This window comes from Panulirus ornatus, chromosome 67, assembly GCF_036320965.1.
Source record: "Panulirus ornatus isolate Po-2019 chromosome 67, ASM3632096v1, whole genome shotgun sequence".
Lineage (NCBI taxonomy): Eukaryota > Metazoa > Arthropoda > Malacostraca > Decapoda > Palinuridae > Panulirus > Panulirus ornatus.
Genome location: NC_092290.1, coordinates 11,172,871 through 11,194,182, shown reverse-complemented (window position 1 = coordinate 11,194,182; position 21,312 = coordinate 11,172,871). Strand labels below are relative to the sequence as shown.

At 47.4% G+C, this 21,312-nt stretch overlaps 2 protein-coding genes across 4 annotated transcripts in view; one reads left to right on the top strand and one right to left on the bottom strand.

Moving 5' to 3' along the window:
* The window catches only part of LOC139747220 (uncharacterized), a 191,463-nt gene extending 179,082 nt beyond the window's left edge, over positions 1-12,381 (top strand). The window contains exons 4-7 of one of the 3 annotated variants that reach the window (XR_011712352.1): positions 6,204-6,509; positions 7,873-7,977; positions 9,820-10,592; positions 10,639-12,381. Coding sequence is in view for 2 of the 3 variants with exons in the window: in XM_071659256.1 (XP_071515357.1) it covers positions 6,204-6,509; positions 7,873-7,977; positions 9,820-9,933 (525 nt within the window). In the remaining variant the exon portion in view is untranslated. Of the gene's footprint in view, positions 1-6,203; positions 6,510-7,872; positions 8,003-9,819 lie in introns of all 3 variants that reach the window. The other 2 variants (XM_071659256.1, XM_071659257.1) reach the window with 2 other exon arrangements.
* Positions 12,382-15,072: 2,691 nt separating this feature from the next.
* The window catches only part of LOC139747050 (uncharacterized), a 42,828-nt gene continuing 36,588 nt past the window's right edge, over positions 15,073-21,312 (bottom strand). Inside the window, 3 exon segments of the mRNA XM_071658802.1 lie at positions 15,073-17,291; positions 17,910-18,022; positions 18,601-21,312. Of these exon segments, the coding sequence (XP_071514903.1) occupies positions 16,815-17,291; positions 17,910-18,022; positions 18,601-21,312 (3,302 nt within the window). The 3' untranslated portion in view covers positions 15,073-16,814.

The window sequence follows — 21,312 nt, the reverse complement described above, 5'->3', positions numbered from 1 at the left end:
TAAATGCCTCGTATTGATGCTGCACTTCAAGGAGCGACGTTTTCTGTCAGTGTGGTTCTCTGTCTTGTGAACTGGGTTTGTTTACATACTCTTACCATTCACTTCCTATATTCTTTTTAGTCTCTTAGTCATATATATATATATATATATATATATATATATATATATATATATATATATATATATATATATATATATATATATATATATATATATATATATATATATATATATATATATATATATATATATATATATATATATATATATATATATATATTATACATAATCGCTGTTTCCCGTGTCAGCGAGGTAGCGTAAGGAAACAGACGAAGAATGGCCCATCCATTCATATACACATATACATACATAAACGCCCATACACGCTCATATATATACGTATACATATCAACATATACACATGTACATACATATACATACACATACACAGACATATACATATATACACATGTACATGTACATACTTGCTTGCCTTCATCCATTCCTGGCGCTACCCCACCCGACAGGAAACAGCATCACTACCCCCTGTGTGTGTGTGTGTGTGTGTGTGTGTGTGGGAGTGTGTAGCAAAATAATCTATTATAAAACAAGTATAGAAGTACTTCTCTTGTTGATTTGTCTGATTGTACAGATAAATGATCACAATTAAAAGATTACACACACACACACCCAGATTGTAATCACAAGTAATCACAAATTGTAATCACACGTAATCATAGATTGTAATTACAAGTAATCACAGATTGCAATCACAAGTAACCACAAATTGTAGTCACAAACCACCATCATACTATTAAAACTAAGGGAAAAAGAAGACCATCTGTATAAGCGTCTGTATTGCCCAGAATTGCTCAGAACAAAAGCCTGTCAGAAGGCCTTTGTGAAAAGGCGTCCCCCTCCTGCAGCAGTTCCCTCCTGCTGGAGGAGGAGGAGGATGTAGTCAGGCTCCGGGCGGAACGAAGAGGAGGGAGGCGAGGACGCTGAAGCTGAAGCTGCTGCTTCAGTTGTTCTTGTTGTTCTTGTTATTGTTGACCTTTGACCTCGACGATGGTGTCGTCTGGTCATCCATTGACCCTGTCCACACCTGACTGTCTCTTGTTATGAGGGTGGTAGGTGATGTATTTTTTTCTTTTTTTTTCTTTTTTTTCGCCTCTTGCCACATTTATTTTCATGGTGTTTTTTTCCGCGCATCTCTCTCTCTCTCTCTCTCTCTCTCTCTCTCTCTCTCTCTCTCTCTCTCTCTCTCTCTCTCTCTCTCTCCACCACACACCGCCACGCGCCACACACGGACTAAGAGTCAAGGCTTCCTCGGTCACCACACGAAGCAGGAGTAAGATGACGTCCTGTCCTCCTCCTCCTCCTCCTCCTCCTCCTCCTCCTACTGGCTCGCCTTCCCTCCCTCACCTCTCTCACTTCCTTTCCACCCTCCCCTCCCTCACTTCCTTCCCACCCTCCGCTCCCTCACCTCCCTCACTTCCTTCCCTCCCTCACCTCCCTCCCTTTCCTTCCCACCCTCACCTCCCTCCCTCACGTCCCTCTCCACCCTCACCTCCCTCACTTCCTTCCCTCCCTCACCTCCGTCACCTCCCTCCCTCACGTCCCTCACTTCCTTCCCTCCCTCACCTCCGTCACCTCCCTCACCTCCTTCCCTACCTCCCTCCCTCGCTGGCGGGTCCTCAATGTTTACGAGCTGTGGGGACGGGATGGGGTTTGGAGTACACACCGTCCTCGTTGCCCACGATGCTGCCGGAAGCGCCTGTGTGTGTGTGTGTGTGTGTGTGTGTGTGTGTGCGCGCGTGTGTGTGGGACGCGCCAAGGGGAAATGCGCCAGTCTGCCCCAACCCTGACACCCAATGGGAAAGTCAGGCAGGGAGCTGAATGCCCCTAGATCATGTCCGTGTGTGTTTAGGAAAGTTTAGGAAAGATTTCCTTCAATTATGGAAGTTTAGGGAAGTTTTCCTTCAATTTTTGGAAGTTTAGGGAAGTTTTCCTTCAATTTTTGGAAGTTTAGGGAAGTTTTCCTTCAATTACGGAAGTTTAGGGAAGTTTTCCTTCAATTTTTGGAAGTTTAGGGAAGTTTTTCCATTGTTTTTTTAAGTTTAGGAAAGTTTTCCTTCAATTACGGAAGTTTAGGGAAGTTTTTGACTTCGGTATTGAAGTCAAGGGAAGTTTCCACTTTACCCAATACTGTCATGATATTTATAGACGAGAGGCCTTACGAATTTGTACGAATCGTTTTGGGAAATTGATTTCTTCCTGTGCTCTTGATGTGTCCAGAACCACAGAGCTTGGTGAGGAGAGAGAGAGAGAGAGAGAGAGAGAGAGAGAGAGAGAGAGAGAGAGAGAGAGAGAGAGAGAAGAGCTGATAAAGAAGCGAATAACGTATGGGAAAATTTCCTTTAACCGTCTGCTTAATTCTGCAAACGCACGTGAAGATCATGAATAGTAATTCCGTACCTGTGAATGTAGAGTTAATAAGGGTGGAGACAAGAGGTGTCCGAGCGAGCGGCTCTGGAAGCCAGCGAGAGGTGCTCGATTGAGCGGCTCTGGAAAGCCAGCGAGAGGTGTCCGAGCGAGCGGTTCTGGAAGCCAACGAGACGTGTCCGAAGAAGCGGCTCTGGAAAGCCAGCGAGAGGTGTCCAAGCGAGCGGTTCTGGAAGCCATCGAGAGGTGTCCGAAGAAGCGGCTCTGGAAGCCAGCGAGACGTATCCGAAGAAGTGGCTCTGGAAGCCAGCGAGACGTACCCGAGCGAGCTGCTCTGGAAAGCCAGCGAGTGGTACCCGAGCGAGCGTCGCTGGAAAACCAGCGAGACGTGTCCGAAGAAGCGGCTTTAGAAGCCAGCGAGACGTACTCGAACGAGCGGCTCTGGAAAGGCAGCGAGGCGTGCCTGGAAGAGCAGCGACTGTAATGTCCTCCTGGAAAATACTGGTGGCTCCCTTTTGGCCTTGATTTGCTGCGAGTCCTGGAACCCACCGCGCGGTGCAGTGTACACACACACACGTCTTGTGGCTTTCCATACGTGTATGAAAAATGGAAGAAAACGGGAAGAAGATTATAATAGTCATCCTCTTCGTGGAGGAGGAAGAGGGAGAAATACACGAGCATCTTCCTCTCATCGAGGGATATTGATGAGCTCCGGATCTCCCTCCCTCCCTCTTTCCCTCCCTCCTTCCTCCCTCCCTCCCTCCCTCCCTCCCTCCCTCCCTCCCTCCCTCCCTCCATGTACCCCTTCAAGTGAGAAATACAGTGACGTTACAGACACACGCTGCAGAGTCTCTCGTCTCGTCTGAGTTTCGAAGTCATGACTCAGTTCATGAGTCACCTTTGAGGTTCGAAGTCATGACTCAGTTCATGAGTCAGTTCTGAGGTTCGAAGTACACACACACACACACACACACATGCACTCATGACTCAGTTCATGAGTCAGTCCTGAGGTTCGAAGTCATGACTCAGTTCATAAGTCACCCCTGAATTTCGAAGTACACACACACACACACACACACACACACACACACGTCATGGTGTGGGATGGGGTGGGGAAGGGGGTGTTCTGTCTGGTTCCCCCATTGTCGCTGGAGTTACTGAGCCACAGATCTCGTGGGCGACCATCACCCGTACCCAGATGTTGTGGGGGGAGTGAGACGTCCCTGGCTGTCCCCGGTGCCAGCGCTCGGTGTGCTGAGGTCGTTGTACCCTCCTCCCGGTGCCTCAGACCCCTTACGTCATGTCTGTGCCACCTTACGTCATGTCTGTGTCACCTTCCGTCATGTCTTTGTCACCTTCTGTCATGTCTGTGTCACCTTCCGTCATGTCTTTGTCACCTTCTGTCATGTCTGTGTCACTTTCCGTCATGTCTTTTTCACCTTTCATGTCTGTGTCACCTTCCGTCATGTCTGTGTCACCTTCCATTATGTCTCTGTCACCTTCCGTCATGTCTGTGTCACCTTTCATGTTTGTGCCACCTTCTGTCATGTCTGTGTCACCTTCCGTCATGTCTGTGTCACCTTCCGTCATGTCTGTGTCACCTTCCGTCATGTCTTTTTCACCTTTCATGTCTGTGTCACCTTCCGTCATGTCTGTGTCACCCTCCGTCATGTCTGTATCACCTTCCGTCGTGTCTGTGCCACCTTCCGCCATGTCTGTGTCATGCTTCCATATGGTCATGTCTCTGTCAGGGATCAGGGCTTATATATATATAAATATATATATATATATATATATATATATATATATATATATATATATATATATATATATATATATATGTGTGTGTGTGTGTGTGTGTGTGTGTGCGTGTGTGTGTGTTGTCCACAACAGGGAGGGCTCGAACCTCGGCCACTAATGTGACAGACAGGGGCGCTAACCACTCATCCATCAGTTCACGTTATAGAGAAACGGGTATTCGATTACCGGTAATCGAATGTCCTTCGTTAGCGCCCCCGTCTGTCACACCAGCGGCAGGGGTTCGAATCCCCCACCCCCCCAACCACCTTCCCCCACCCCCGTTGGGAGGGAACACTTTTTGTATCATGTAAATGCGACTTTCAGTCAGTTTATATATATATATATATATATATATATATATATATATATATATATATATATATATATATATATATATATATATATATATCACATACAAACCTCCAACAGCCAAGATCGAACCCGGGACCCCTGTGCAACAGGCAGCAATGCTACCACTAGGCTATGGGCCTGGCTAATAGGAAATAACTATTCGAATAATATATACTATGTACTATGCACTTTATTCGTATTCATATACCTCCGCATTGTACGGTTAGGTTCGATGAAATGCTCTCTGCTGGCTATGTGCGCCTATTGGGAAATAACCGGTGTAGACCCCGTTGCTCACCAACGTGAGACGAAGGGTATTCGAGTACATAGTATTCGAATAGTTATTTCCTATTAGCCAGGTCCATAGCCTAGCGGTTAGCATTCCCGCCTGTGACACAGGGGTCCCGGGTTCGATCCTGGCTGTTGGAGGTTCGTATGTTCGATGACTTCTCTGGGCGAGTTAGGGATGAATATATCTCCGTTTTCTCGAGCTCACTCAAAGATCTTGAAGGGGAGACTCATGTAAAGAAAAGAGAAAATGAGAGAGAGATCAAATCTCGCAGCGGATTGTAACAAGTCAGGATATATAAGTGTGTCAAGTCAGGATATATATATGTGTGTGTGTGTCTGTCTGTGTCATATCTTTCCTCCTTCCTTCGTCCTGTGGTTGGGACAAAGGATGGCTTTCGGTTGGCTGTCGGACACTTTAGCCACGCAACAAAGGCATCTGCAGATGTATATGTACAGGCAATGTTGCATTTATCTGAAGCGGTGAGGGAGGGCGGTGCGGTTCTGTGAACGGGTGGACCGCTTTGGGCGATGTGTTATCGACGTGCATAAACATCGGCGTGTGCTGGGCTGGTCAGGGTCCATTGGATGATGTGTGTATGTGTGTGTGTGTGTGTGTGTGTGTGTGTGTGTGTGTGTGTACGAAGAGGTTATTGATCCGTAAATCCCGAATATATTATATATATATATATATATATATATATATATATATATATATATAAATCCCTGGGGATAGAGGAGAAAGAATATTGCCACGCGTCGTGTGTTGCTAGAAACCCTCCCCTCCTGTGTTATTACCTCTAAAAAAGAAGGAACAAAGGACAGAGCCAAGGGAGGACCTTACCTCTGCTACTCAGTCATCTGGTCCTGTCGCTACGTCGCACCGGCGGCGGGAATCGAACGGGTATATTGGAGTGTATTGTCGTAGGCTTGAAGTGCGTTGTAGTAGGATTAGAGTGTGTTGTGGTAGGATTAGAGTGTGTTGTAGGATTTGAGTGCGTTGTGGTAGGATTAAAGTGTATTGTGGTAGGATTAGAGCGTGTTATGGTAGGATTAGAGTGTGTTTCGGTAGGATTAGAGTGTGTTGTGGTAGGATTAGAGTGTGTTGTGGTAAGATTAGAGCGTGTTAAGGTAAGATTAAAGTGTGTTGTTGTTGGATTTGGGTGTGTTGTGGTAAGATTAAAGTGTGTTGCTGTAGGATTAGAGTACGTTGTAGTAGGATTAAGAGTGTGTTGTGGTAGGAATATGGAGCGAGCGTATCCTGAAGGTTGGAGGCGAGTGTGGCTAATATGTGTATATCAACCCTTGTCCTCCTGCAGGAGGAGGAGGAGAGCTGGATCAGCGGGGAGGAGCTGTACACAGAAGGCAGCAGCGAGGACGAAGCGGCTGCCAGCGCCACCCACGCCCGCAGCCCCATCCACCACCCGCTGGCCGACCTGCCCAAGGGAGGAGGCGCTGATCCACCACCACCACCCACTACCACCAACACGCCTCCTCCTACCACCACCACCGGTCACCAACACCATCACCACCATCACCACCACCATCATCAGCCTTCTCACCACCACCACCACCAGTCGCCACCAACCACTCCACCCTCGGCCGCCTCCGAGCCAGCACAGCAGGTGAGGGGGAGAGAGAGAGAGAGAGAGAGAGAGAGAGAGAGAGATGAGAGACAAGGTGTGGGTGAAAGAGAGAGAGAGAGAGAGGAGATGAGAGACAAGGTGAGAGAGAGAGAGAGAGAGAGAGAGAGAGAGAGAGAGAGAGATGAGAGACAAGGTGTGGGTGAAAGAGAGAGAGAGAGGGGAGATGAGAGACAAGGTTAGAGAGAGAGAGAGAGAGAGAGAGAGAGAGAGAGAGAGAGAGAGAGAGAGAGAGAGAGATGAGAGACAAGGTGTGGGTGAAAGAGAGAGAGAGAGAGAGGAGATGAGAGACAAGGTTAGAGAGAGAGAGAGAGAGAGAGAGAGAGAGAGAGAGAGAGAGAGAGAGAGAGAGAGAGAGAGATGAGAGACAAGGTGTGGGTGAAAGAGAGAGAGAGAGGGGAGATGAGAGACAAGGTGAGAGAGAGAGAGAGAGAGAGAGAGAGAGAGAGAGAGAGAGAGAGAGAGAGAGAGATGAGAGACAAGGTGTGGGTGAAAGAGAGAGAGAGAGAGGAGATGAGAGACAAGGTTAGAGAGAGAGAGAGAGAGAGAGAGAGAGAGAGAGAGAGATGTGAGGTATGTGTGTGTGTGTGTGTGTGTGTGTGTGTATGTGTGTGTGTGTGTGTGTGTGTGTGTGAACGTGACAGTGCTATACAGTTATTTCTTAACCTTGTGTGTACTCTGCTTGAAGACCTTAAAAAAAAAAAACTGTAGGGACGTGATGTATACCCGCCCGTACCCAGGCACATGTGTGTGTGTGTGTGTGTGTGTGTGTGTGTGTGTGTGTGTGTGTGTGTGTGTGTGGGAGGGGGTTGGTATGGGTATGCTGTGGGGGGTGGGGGGAGGCGTAAGGGGATGTAAGCTTAATGCCAAATCTCTTATCTAATTTGGCCCAGGTTATTGAGGAAGATAGATCATCAGGCGTGTCACTCTCTCTCTCTCTCTCTCTCTCTCTCTCTCTCTCTCTCTCTCTCTCTCTCTCTCTCTCTCTCTCTCTCTCTCTCTCTCTCACCTTGTCTCTCATCTCCTCTCTCTCTCTCTCTCTCTCTCTCTCTCTCTCTCTCTCTCTCTCTCTCTCTCTCTCTCTCTCTCTCTCTCTCTCTCTCACCTTGTCTCTCATCTCCTCTCTCTCTCTCTCTGTCACCCACACCTTGTCTCTCATCTCCTCTCTCTCTCTCTCTCTCTCACCTTGTCTCTCTCCTCTCTCTCTCTCTCTCTCTGTCACCCACACCTTGTCTTCTCTCTCTCTCTCTCTCTCTCTCTCTCTCTCTCTCTCTCTCTCTCTCTCTCTCTCTCTCTCTCTCTCCCACACCTTGTCTCTCATCTCCTCTCTCTCCCCCCCACACAGAACGACCCCCACCTCACGGAGACGACCCGCAGACTCTCCTTGATGGGTCTGGAGAACGTGGAGAGCCGCCAGCAGCAGCCAGCTGCCTCCGCCGACACCGAGGAGGTACTGACCTGGCTCTAGTGACCAGGTGGTGTTGCCCAGCCACTGTTGTGAACCCAAGCTGTGGTGACCAGGTGGTTCATTAGGTGGTGTTGCCCAGCCAGTGTTGTGAACCCCAGCTGTGGTGACCAGGTGGTTCATCAGGTGGTGTTGCCCAGCCACTGTTGTGAACCCAAGCTGTGGTGACCAGGTGGTTCATTAGGTGGTGTTGCCCAGCCACTGTTGTGAACCCCAGCTGTGGTGACCAGGTGGTTCATTAGGTGGTGTTGCCCAGTCAGTGTTGTGAACCCCAGCTGTGGTGACCAGGTGGTTCTTCTTGGGTTGTGGTGACCAGGTGGTCCCTCTTGGGTTGTGGTGACCAGGGTGTGCTGGTGTGGCTGCCCAGGGTGTGTTAGTGTGGCTATCCAGGGTGTGCTAGTGTTCTTATCCAGGGTGTACCAGTGTGGTTATCCAGGGTTCGTTAATATGTTGTCATGGTAGAGTCATCCAAAGTTGAGTTATAGGAGAAAAGAAGCAAAAAAAACAACTGTGTCATTATGAGAAACGGGCTGGAAAAGTGAAGGGAAGTTAGTTGATGGAGATGTTTTTCTCTTGGTTGAAGACCGTCAAGATGTATCATTTGAAGGAGAGGAAGAACCACACTAATCTCTTCTGTTAATCTAATATCATCATTTGACGTATCCTTTCCTCGTTTTCTATACCGAGACATTATGATACGGTCATAAATATACTGTAATGCTCAGCTGTACCCTCTCCTTCCTTGAAATATTATCCAATATATTATCGTCTTCATTGATATCCTTATACACGATCTTCTCATCTGTATGGGATCCCAAACCTCTATATATAATTCATCAAATCACTTTCAATTCCAACTGTATTCTTTAATCTCTTTCTCTTTCCAGTTGCTCCTCCTCTACATATTTCCTTTTGGCAATGTTCTTTCTCTGTCCTGTATTTCAAGGTACAGGGAAAATCTATCTTAGTTCTCCTACACCCATCTATTGCCAGAGTCCCAACCAATGTGTCTCCAAGCCATCCAACTTGTGCAGATAACCTTGTATTCTAAACCCTTAACACCATGTCTGAATTCTTAAGGAAGTACATTTTCCTCCATATCATCCTCTGTTCTTTTCAGTTTCTCTCAAGAGCATTTTCTGGGTCATTTTTTTGTCAATATATCATTTTCAGTGTTCACTTTAAGTCTCATGTAGTCATACGCATTCATAGATTCTAATTTCACCAAGTGTTGAGACAATTGATCACATTTCTTATTCCAAGATCCAGTTCTACATGTATAAGATCCCACCCTACTCCTTCTACTTTAAGTGTGTTCATCTCTTAAAATGTAAGAGCCTTTGTCTGCTGAAGGTATTGTTCATTGTAGTCAATATGATGATTACTAGTATTAATATCTATACTTTCTTCCAAGTTTAGGATTCTTCAAAGAGTAAAAGAAAAAATAAAGATTACAGTTTCTTGTTTTATATAGTCATAAATAAGTGATATGTAATCGTTGTTCGTATGAAGTGATTACACCAGGGTAGTCAGATTAAAGTTGAATTAGTGTAATCAGAGGGTAAGTATAGCTTTAGTATTAAAAGTAGACAGAGTTTTTATTCTTTGAAAATATGCAAAGGAACTAAACAGTTTTATGAAAAGTTTGGTAAATGATAGTTCTAAAGAAGTATAGGGAAAAAAAAAAGATCATAAATGATTTATTTCGGTAAATGATAGTTCTAAAGAAGTATAGGGAAAAAAAAAAGATCATAGATGATTTATTTTAATACCTTGATGACAGTGAGGGACTACGAACATACAGCTGATGTCTTGTTTACTCGACAGGTCGAGGAACAGGAGGAGGTCATGCTGTGGCGACCCAAGCGAGGGTCCATCAAGCTCCCCCATGTAGAGCTGGACCCTCCGTCGTCTTCGCTTCTGGAGCAGGTCTCAGGATGAAGGGCTGAGCCTCCCTCATCCTCCAGCAGAAACACTTCCTCAATTAGGAGTCACATATCCCCCCCCTCACAGTGCCCAGGGTGATCCCTCCTTGCCCAGCAGAATGCCATCTTGAATCCACCTCACCAAGAAGGACCCTCCTCCCTATCTCTCTTATCTGGTCCTCTCGCGTGCCTCTTGGAAGTCTACTGCTCTCATTGGGAAGCACAGATTAGGCAATAGCCACCAGGCCCTTGCAATCGTGTCTTTCGTATGAGGTGTGAACTTTTAAGTCCCATGGATTGTCCTGATACACATGAGCTGTGTGTTTCGTCTTGATTTTTTCCTCTCTCTTTTGGGTGTGACACACATGCCATGGGCAGAACCTGGTCCTTCAGACCTTACTTAAACTCCCTGAATGACTGTCCAAATAAGATGGGGCTTACATACCATTAGCAACACCTTTCTGACCACGCGTGGTCTGTGAGCTTACCATACAAACGTTTCTAGAGTTCACACAGCCATGAACCACTTACCAAGGGGCTTCCTCTCAGCTTTGCCCCTCATTTAGGATTCTTGAACTGCCACGGACGCCAGCGTCTCCAGGACCTGCAAGAAAATGACCTAACACATCTAGGACCCCGCCTTCATCAACCTACAAGGAACAGGTCTTACACCAGGTCGCGAACAGGTCTTACACCAGGTCGCGAACAGGTCTTACACCAGGTCCCTCACTGTAGGGAGCAGGTCACACACAAACACATACATGCATACATATATGGTGAGGAGGAACCCATAAACTGCTGGTCGAGTAATTTATACTGACATTCTATCTTCGGGAAGTGTAAAATGCAGGCTCTGCAAAACTCTCTTGTGTCTTTACCGCTCTTTAGCTATGACATTAAATCTATGAGTTTGTTTCTCGGATGAAAAAAAAAAAAAGTTGTTTATGCCAATTGCTGAATGGAGGTAGTTTATTAGTTCTGAAAGGTAGTTTGTGGTTAAGAGTGAATATAATGCCATGTTTTTATCATTTCATGTCTTTTGATATGGAGTAAGTAAGAACTGTTTGTGAAGCTTCAGTATTCAGTAATAATATATATAAAACCTAAGTATCTTGCTGTCCATCTCTGCACATTTTTGATATTTTCTAAGATATTGTTAATCCAGTTTTTTTTTTTCTGAAAAGGAAAATATATATATATATACATATAGTCATTATCTTGTATGTAGACTCATTACATAACATTGGCACAGCTCGTATGTCTGTCCAGTTGCTGCAAAATGAATCAAATGATTTGCTACTTTTGTCTTACGACACCATTGTATGGCCTTTGCAACAGCAACATATACCAATAAAGAAATGTCTGTAATGGAGTGTTGTACTGGCCACAGGAGACCCATGTTCATCACCCACAAAGAAGTTGTTGTGACAGATGCATTGGCAGATGTCTCCTCCTCTTCCTCCTCTTCCTTCTCCTCCTTCTCCTCCTCCTCCTCCTCTTCTTCTTCTTCTTCTTCTTCTTCTTCTTCTTCTTCTTCTTCTTTTTCTTCTTCTTCCTCCTCTTCCTTCCCCTTGAAAACCAGTACAAGGATCTTTGCAGTCCCCTCCTCCCCCTCATGTCAAACTAATGCCAGCAGATCTCTGACCATCTCTTGTGTTGTCTTGCACACCACCCCACCTTCTTTGCACCATGAAGATGATGTTATGACAGCAAATAGTCACACTTCGTCTTCTAACCTTTGGAACGTAGGTGGAGTTACGTACGTATTGCTCATGTGTGTATTGCTCAGCCACATGGATGAAACCCGAGTCGTAGGTGAGGAGCATTTTCACACTTGTCTTCTAACCTTTGGAACGTAGGTGGAGTTAAGTACGTATTGCTCATGTGTGTATTGCTCAGCCACATGGATGAAGCCCGAGTCGTAGGTGAGGAGCATTTTCACCCCCCCTTTCCCCCATGTGGTGAAGCTGGCACCATCTATGCTCAACCCCTTAAATGCTCATGTCTTCGGGGGAGAGATAGAGCAGATATAAGATATCCAAATTATTGCATAATTTTCATTTCTAATTTAATTCCATTATTATAATCAAACCCCCCCCCCCCCATCCTCCTCCCCAAGAGTGTATATGTACGTCTATAAATTACGGAACCCTCTAATGGAAGACGATATATCAAAACTTGTATTATAACAGATTATAGTCATGCCAGATGATAGCATTTAGGGGATAATCATTGTGTTATGGTGTATTTTAAGGTCTCGTCATGATATTTTTGTGTAGGTCTTAAGATTCTTTTATTGTTATATATATATATATATATGATAATAATATAATAATAATTTTTTTTTGTATACAATGTGACCCACTATTCACTGGGGACAGCGATCTCTCTCTCTCTCTCTCTCTCTCTCTCTCTCTCTCTCTCTCTCTCTCTCTCTCTCTCTCTCTCTCTCTCTCTATCTCTCTCTCTCTCTCTCTCTCTCATCCTTATACAGGAAATGAATGTATTTTTTTCTCATAAATGATGCAATACTATTGAAATAAAAATGTAAAAGAGAATGTGTCTTTCACTGTTTTTTTTTTTTTTTTTTTTTTTGTAATGGTAGAAAGTTCCATTTTCCTTTTTTACTTTAACCGTTGTCAAAATGGAGAAGTATGACACACACACACACACACACACACACACACACACACACACACACACACACACACACACACACACACACACACACACATATATATATATATATATATATATATATATATATATATATATATATATATATTATCCCTGGGGATAGGGGAGAAAGAATACTTCCCACGTATTCCCTGCTTGTCGTAGAAGGCGACTAAAAGGGGAGGGAGCGGGGGGCTGGAAATCCTCCCCTCTTTTTTTTTTTTTAAATTTTCCAAAAGGGGGAACAGAGAAGGGGGCCAGGTGAGGATATTCCCTCAGAGGCCCAGTCCTTTGTTCTTAACGCTACCTTGCTAATGCGATAAATGGCGAATAGTTTGAAAGAAAGATATATATGTGTATATATATAACCTACATTTCATAGGCAGAAAACATTGCCAGCTTGTGGGAAACAGATTGGGTACTGTTCGTTGTGTGGGATGTTCAACATAGATTGAAATGATGTGCCGAACGTATTCATATTCTGGCAAGGTTAAATTGTTTTGATATTGAACATTGGGCGGAAGACGAATGAGATTTGAAAGGAGAGAGATAGACATTATGGAGACGTTGGGTATTTACATGACTACATGTATTCAGGTTCCTGTATGCCCACCTTGAGTTTGCAACACAGGTCTGAACTCAGAGGAATATCTGGACGTAATTTCAGACTCCATGCCACTCTGGGGGAAGGTGAAGTTTGGGTGCTATTTTTCTGAGTGACCGCCAAGTCTTGTTGATGAAATACATGCATATGATTATAACTTTCGTGTGTCTTACTCACAGATATTCAGATAACGTTCATATTGTTTAAATGGAGATACGCCATTAGTTTTTGATGTGCTTATCAATAGTGATAGCATTGCCAACACCTGTATTCTGTACCTCTTTAGTGACAACGAAACCATTGCCAACACCTGTATTCTGTACTTCTTTACTGACAACGAGACCATTGCCAACACCTGTATTCTGTACTTCTTTACTGACAACGAGACCATTGCCAACACCTGTATTCTGTACCTCTTTACTGACAACGAAACCTTAAGTCTTTCGTCAGAGACGCAATGCCTGCGAGATGGCACTGTCTTCCTTCTACTCTGACGAGGTCAGGCGGTATTCCCGTATGTGCCTAAGAGGCCCACACCCATTTGGCGGGAAGGAGAGGGCGTTCAGTGTGGGTGCTGCCACACCCATTTGGCGGGAAGGAGAGGGCGTTCAGTGGATATGCATGTGGGTGCTGCTCTCTAGCGGTGTGGGCCGAGTTAGCCGCGCTACTGGCTCGTCTGAGTGGCTAGGTATGGGTATGGTTGACGCCGGGCTCAATTGAAGTTTCACGTAGGAGTGTTCCTTAGCAGTGTGTCTCTCACTGTGGTCCTGTGAGGGTGGTTTAGGAACGTGTGTCTTGTGGACCTTATTAAGTCGTCAAGCTTCAAGCGATCCTGGAACACCAGGACATTGTAAAAGGGTCAGTGTTGCGTCTTTTGTTGTCATACATATTGCTTGTTGCGATCTAATTCATCACGTAAACTAAGTAGTTCGATCAACGAGGGTAAACATTGTCGAATTGACGATATCTTTGCTGAAACTAATGTATTTATTTTCGAATTGACGAGGTCTTTGCTGAAACAAATGTGTTTATTTGGCTTTTCCAGTTTTGCCATATCACAAAAAGGGGAATAAAGCGGAATAATCATTTTTAATCCATGATTAATATTTTTTTTGGATTAGACTGATCTGTTATCCTGTAATGTGAAGTTATCAAAACATCAGTAATTGAAAACCATTACGAGAGCAGTGTGCAGGCGTAACATCTGAATTGTATTTGTATGACATGTATTAACGCTTATTGTATTTGTATAATGTATATACTGTATTTCATGTGACAGGCGTAGAATATAGAGGGACAAAATAAACTATTTTATTGATAACAAAAGCATCGTAAAACATATACAAAAAAGATGGGGACAGATGCCAGACTTGCCTGGTAATGTAGACAGTCTGGATTGATAATGTCTCCTTTAACAGTTGGAAATATTCCATTGTTGACAGAATTTAGCTCCATGTTCCAGTACTGTGTTTGTGCGTTTGTTTGTCCCCAAGTGGCGTGTGTGTGTGTGTGTGTGTGTGTGTGTGTGTGTGTGTCAAGCATGAGTATAAATGAGTATTTCCATGCATTTTGGCAATATGGTTTGGACTATTTATTTAACACTGTGGATAATGTATTCTTTTTTTTCTTCCTGGATCTGTCGATACATCATCGTAAGCACTGTTGTGAGGGTGATCAATTAAGCGTGTCTTATGTATGTGAGGTGAAGGTTCTGTGTATAGAAATACACCCACTGATCCATCTAGGCATTGTAAGGTCGTAACCCACCATAAGGATGAAGATGAGATGATGTGGAAGCTGATAATGGGTTTTGAATCGACTAAGCATGATAGATAAAGACTAACTCTTCATATATATATATATATATATATATATATATATATATATATAACTACTGCTAACTCTAACCATATGTGTTATTATGATAGAAAGCTGGGGATTTAACAAGCTAATGGAGGAAAAGCTTAATTTAGCTTTTTTTCTCTGTTAGCTGGATAGCTTTCCTGTCTACCTCTCACCCATGAAAGACGAGCAACAACCTACACACAAAAAAGCTAAATGAAAAGACCACAGGGCTAAGCTATAGCTGGAGCTAACATTATACACAACAAACATAGACTAGATTACCCCCCCAGAGCATGAAGCAGTCCGGTGCGACACATTTAGGGTACCCTATGGGAAGACCCTATAGGAAGGCCCTACACCGGTGTAGAACCCTATGGGAAGACCCTACACCGGTGTAGAACCCTATGGGAAGACCCTACACCGTTGTGGTACCCCATATGAAGACCCTACACCGGTGTGGTACCCCATATGAAGACCCTACACCGGTGTGGTACCCCATATGAAGACCCCCTACGTACGTACATCACTAACTGATTATCTCGTTTGCTGATAAGAAGGTCGAGGGAGGGACGGACCAGGTACCACCAACAGCTTCAGGTAGATAGTATCAGAATCCATCCCTTCTGAGAACGGTACGTGATGCGACGCCATCACCTCAGCTGCTGAACCTCCCCAGGAGATCATAGGGTGACAAGTGAGACAATAAGACGGAACCTTCACGTTGGAAAATGGTTGAAACCTCCTTCCTTTCTTCCTTCACTCTCTCTGGTTGGAGACACATCAGTTCGCTCCTGGTGGAGAGCCTCGCGTTCCTCTCTCTACCTCGTACTCTCCCGCAGGTGACGTGGAAGCGTCAGATGTATTTGTAAAAAGTACAGAACATGTATTCATCATCCATGGCAAGAATCCTGGGACTTCAGCTGGCTGAATGGACTTGTTTCCTCTTCTCTAGCAAGAGACGAGGGTTCGACATGCCATCCTGCGTCAAGATAACTTCACCAGATGGAGGAAAGACAATATCCTGAGCAGGGAATGGATCAAAAGATGTGATTACTCTGTGACGTTTGTAGCAACGTAGAACTAGTCTCTTTCCTCAAAGACTCTTGTAGTGATGTATGTATATGACGTAACTGGGAGTACCGCAGCTGATGGAGAACTAACAAGAGTCAGCAAATTATCAGTAGGTGGTTCGACCCTAAAAAGTTTTAAGAATCCATCTCTACCGTACTCCCACTAGTTCAATGATATGGCATTTTCTCTGAGCAATGGTTGGCACCAGAGTTTAGCAACAGCTCTACCACCAGAAGTTTTTATACTAAGGATGTCGGATGAGAGTCGCGAGTACACCACTAAATAGCCTTGTCTGTATGGGGTCGCCTGAAGGAGGCTGGTTTCCTCCTGAAGGAGGCTGGTCTCCTTCTGAAGGAGGCTGGTTTCCTCCTGAAGGAGGCTGGTTTCCTCCTGAAGGTGGCTGGTTTCCTCCTGAAGGAAGTTGGTCTCCTCCTGAAGGAGGCTGGTTTCCTCCTGAAGGTGGCTGATTTCTACCTGAAGGAAGCTGGTTTCCTCCTGAAGGAGGCTGGTTTCCTCCTGAAGGAGGCTGGTTTCCTCCTGAAGGAGGCTGGTTTCCTCCTGAAGGTGGCTGGTTTCCTCCTGAAGGAAGTTGGTCTCCTCCTGAAGGAGGCTGGATTCCACCTGAAGGAGACTGGTTTCCTCCTGAAGGAGGCTGGTTTCCTCCTGAAGGAGGCTGGTTTCTCAGTGGGTCTGTCTTGGCCTCAACCTTGTGAGGAGGTGTGGCCCATCTCCTGCAGGTAACCCAGACGAGGCACGATGGCAATACGCTGCTGCTGTGGGGAGTGACGGAGGGGTGAGTCTGCCGTTGGGTGTTGTGTAAGGGAGGAAGGAGTCGTGGCATGATGTGTGGGTAGGGGCGTCGCTGCGTGTTGTAGCACGGGGGATGGCGTGGCAAAGTTATGACCTGGGGCTCGAGTGACGCGGGGTCGAGAGTGGCGTTGGTGGCGTGGGTGGCGCGGTGGGAGGTGGTGGACGGCGTGGAGGTCAGTCTCGAAGGCACTCCTGTGGAGTGGCACCCCCGGGTGGCCGATGGCAGCGTTGACAGGGTAGAAGAAGGGGGCGTCTTCGCAGGCGAAGTTGTACCACCAGTCGCAGACGAAGTACTTCTGGTTGAAGATGGTGCCGTTGGGACAGAGGAAGGAGTCCTGGCGGCCGCTCCGGTGGCAGATATGGAACACCTGTGGAGCAGAAGAAGGGATGAGACACAAGGTCAAAGAACCAGGGTCATTGGATGGATATCTTCATTCCAGGCCTGGTGAACTGGAAATATGGAACGTTTGGTGTGTCATTTGTGTGTTAAGGGAAGAGAGTTTTGCACTCGTGTTCCCTCGTCTCTTAACCTTGTGTATATGGAACTTGTCTTTACTCGTATCTGTGCGTGCACACACACACACACACACACACACACACACACACACACACACACTGTATCCTGAGCCAGGTACCCAATTTACGGACCGACTCCTAGGGGAGGATGAACAGCTGGGTGGACTGTGGATCAGCTGCGGCGACCCAGATCCGAACCTGTCTACGGTTGATCCCAGGTGGCCCGTGCATGCATGATGATGGTCAGTAACGCTAACCGCTACACCACGGAGGAATCTGTGTGTGTGTGTGTGTGTGTGTGTTTGATTAGTAGTAATTGTGTGTTACGGGGACATAACAAGAGGTTGTTAGCACAGTTGGATCTTGTTACAACTATATGTTTGTGGATGGGTCCACTTCAACACACACGGAGTCAGAGAGGCACGGGTGGTTGGTTAGTTGGCTGGAATTGATAGAATGTAGGAACCAACCTGACATCCAGCTTCCATGTCGGCGTAATAACCTGGGTAGTCAGCGACCAGATCACAGCCAAAGGAGGTCAGCGGGATGTAACTCAGGATTGGGTAGTCTCGACCAGCCCGACCTAAAGGAAGATTAGGGATCGAGATTTTGTATTTAGGTTGTACGAGCAGACACCTCGCTGCTCCTGTCTCATACCAATCGGGATATAAACTTAGGTTAAGAATATAGTCAAGTTTTAGAAATGTGGCAGATGCGAAGAATTATATATATTTATATGTTATACTAAGATGATAAGGTCTACTTAAATGGGGTCCCATTTTAGACACGGTGGGAAGTGCCATACCTTGATAAAGTCCCATAAAATGGCCCCATTTCTGACCCAGTGGGAAGTGTCATACCTTGATAAAGTCCCATAAAATGGTCCCATTTCTGACCCAGTGGGAGGTGCCATACCATGATAAAGTCCCCTATAATGGCCCCATTTCTGACCCAGTGGGAAGTGCCATACCATGATAAGGTCCCCTAAAATGGCCCCATTTCTGACCCAGTGGGAGGTGCCATACCATGATAAGGTCCCCTAAAATGGCCCCATTTTAGACCCAGTGGGAGGTGCCATACCATGATAAAGTCCCCTAAAATGGCCCCATTTCTGACCCAGTGGGCTATCTATTATCAGAGAGGTTCTTGCCATGGGCTTACCTGGGATGCCTGAAATGTAGCCGAAATCTATGATCTCATTGTCGTTGATATGATAGTCAACCTGGGGGAGGCGGTGGTACGGCACTGGTCGACGGAGGGGCGCGTGGTAAGGCCCATAGTCGTAGTCGTAGTCGTAGTCGTCGTAGTAGTAGTAATAGTCCTCATCGTCATAGTAGTCGTAGTCGTCGTAGTAATAGTAGTAGTAGTAGTCGTCCTCGTAGTCGTCCTCGTAGTAGAGGGGCGATAGGTAGTTAGGAGGATGGGTCGTAGGTCTGACGCTGGCTGGGAGGTCGTTATACCCGGGTCCGTAGGTCGTCGGGGTGTAGACGGGCGGGGCGTAGGTCGTGTGTTCGTGGATGGGCGGGGCGTGGGTCGTGGCGGTGGCATTGTAGCGCGGTGAGAGAGAGGGCCTCGCCGGGCGATGGCGGATTCGGCCACTCCCCGGGTAACTGAAGTCCTGCAGCTTCTGCAGGTTGTCGTCGTGGACCGGCTTGTAGGTGGTGACGTGGTAGTCTCGGGGAGGAGCTGCAGGAGGGCGGTGAGGGGCGCCTGCTGGGGACGTCTCTGGGGCAACGTAGTCTGTCTTCGGAGAGACAGGAGGTACGTAGTCTGGCTTCGGTGAGGCAGGAGGAACGTAATCTGGCTTCGGTGAGGCAGGAGGAACGTAGTCTGGCTTCGGTGAGGCAGGAGGAACGTAGTCTGGCTTCGGAGAGGCAGGAGGAACGTAGTCTGGCTTCGGAGAGGCAGGAGGAACGTAGTCTGGCTTCGGAGAGGCAGGAGGAACGTAGTCTGGCTTCGGTGAGGCAGGAGGAACGTAGTCTGGCTTCGGAGAGGCAGGAGGAACGTAGTCTGGCTTCGGTGAGGCAGGAGGAACGTAGTCTGGCTTCGGAGACGCAGGAGGAACGTAGTCTGGCTTCGGGGACGCAGGAGGAACGTAGTCTGGCTTCGGAGAAGCAGGAGGAACGTAGTCTGGCTTCGGGGAAGCAGGAGGAACGTAGTCAGGTGCAGGTGACGACAGAGGGGTGATTACTATGGTCGTAAAATGTGGTTTAGAAGTCACAGGCGGGACGTAGTCGGGCTTGGGATGTGTGGGAGGAACGTAGTCAGCTCCTGGACGGGAGGGAGGGACATAGCTTGGAGGAAGCGACGGATGAGCCGGTGGTGCTGCTGTTGTCGGGCCGTAGCCTGCCGTGGTGCTCCCGACGTAGCTCGCAGGGGCTTGGTAGTCCCGGACGGGAGGGAGGTAGGTAACCGAAGGTGGCGGGAGGTAGTTGGGGTCGATCGGGAGGTGGATGGGCGGTGGGGGCGGCGGCACGTAAGGGATCCCGGTTGTCGGTAGCTTATAGTCCCTCACGGGAGGACCAGGAGGCACGTAAGCCCCCGACGCGGACGCAGGTCTGGGCGTGATGGGTAGGTATTGTGTGTCCGGCTGGAGGTACTCGTATGTCTTCGCTGGGGTGGAGTAATCAGGGCTCGGCGTCGGTCCCCCAGGATGCGACGGTCGCGTCTCAGAGGGAGGATGGTACGCGGGGTCTGGTGGATGATACACCGTCGGAGGAGGATGGTAGGTGGATTCCGGGGGATGATAAGTAGCGCCAGGTAGCTGGTATACCGTCTCGCGACGCGGGGCCTCCTCATAACCTGCAGCAGGTTTGGTGCTCGGGAATCGATTCCTCCTCTGGGTATGGTCCGGGTGATAGCCTGGAGGAGGTGTAGGATTGATGGTATAACCTTTAACCTTATCCTCCAGCCCTGGAGGAGCGTGACCCTGCTTTATGCTCATGAGCCAACTGGGCAGGGCAGTGCCATGAGGCCCAGTCTTCGGTGGAGCATATTCCTTGGTCGGGGGATTGTATTTCGGGGTCTGGTAGTCGCGGTCAGGTGGGATATACGTCCTCGGTGGGGACGTGAGGAAGACGGACGCCATTGTGGTCATCGTCAGGGAGTCGGAGTGAGCGAGAGAGGCGTCTTTATCCGGAGGAGCGTATTCCTTATCCGGTGGTCCGTACGTTCTTGCCGGTGGCGTGTCGTACTCCAGCGGTACTTTCGTGGCGTGAGGCGGTGCGGGGAGGTGAGGGGCGCCCTTATCGGGAGCCAGGTACGTGCGCGATGGTGGCGTTCCAGGATGAGGTTTAGCGTCAGGCTCAGCGCCTGCGTACTCTTTATTGGGCGGGAGGTAATGTCTGCTTGGTGGGGTCGGACGCTTCTTGTTCTTCCTCCTCCTTTTACTAGGGCGACGTCGGCGGTGTGGTGGCCTTCTGCCTCCCGGCGCCTTCCGGTGCGACCCGAACTCCTTGTCTGGAGGGACGTACGTTCTTGGAGGTTGGACGAAGCCCATGACTGGGGCCATGTGCCCCATGGCTAAGGGGAGAGGCCTCTTGGGTGGGGCCATATATTCTCTATTGGGAGGAAGGTAGTGTCTCGGGGGCTGCTTGTACGCTTGTGAGGGAGCCTTGTGTCTATTCTTTGGGGCCTCGTACTCTCTGTTGGGTGGAATGTACGTCCGCTTGGGTTGACTATAAGGTTTCGCCCGATGCTCGCCCTCACCTCCAGAGGATTCGTATTCTTTATCTGGTGTGAGGTACTCCTGCGGAGGGTCAGCGTGGGGCTTCGCTGTTGGTTGATGCTGGCTCGCGGGGGCCACATATTCCTTGTTAGGTGTCAGGTACTTCCTGGAAGGCTGACTGGGGGCATCTGGGGCTGTATATTCTC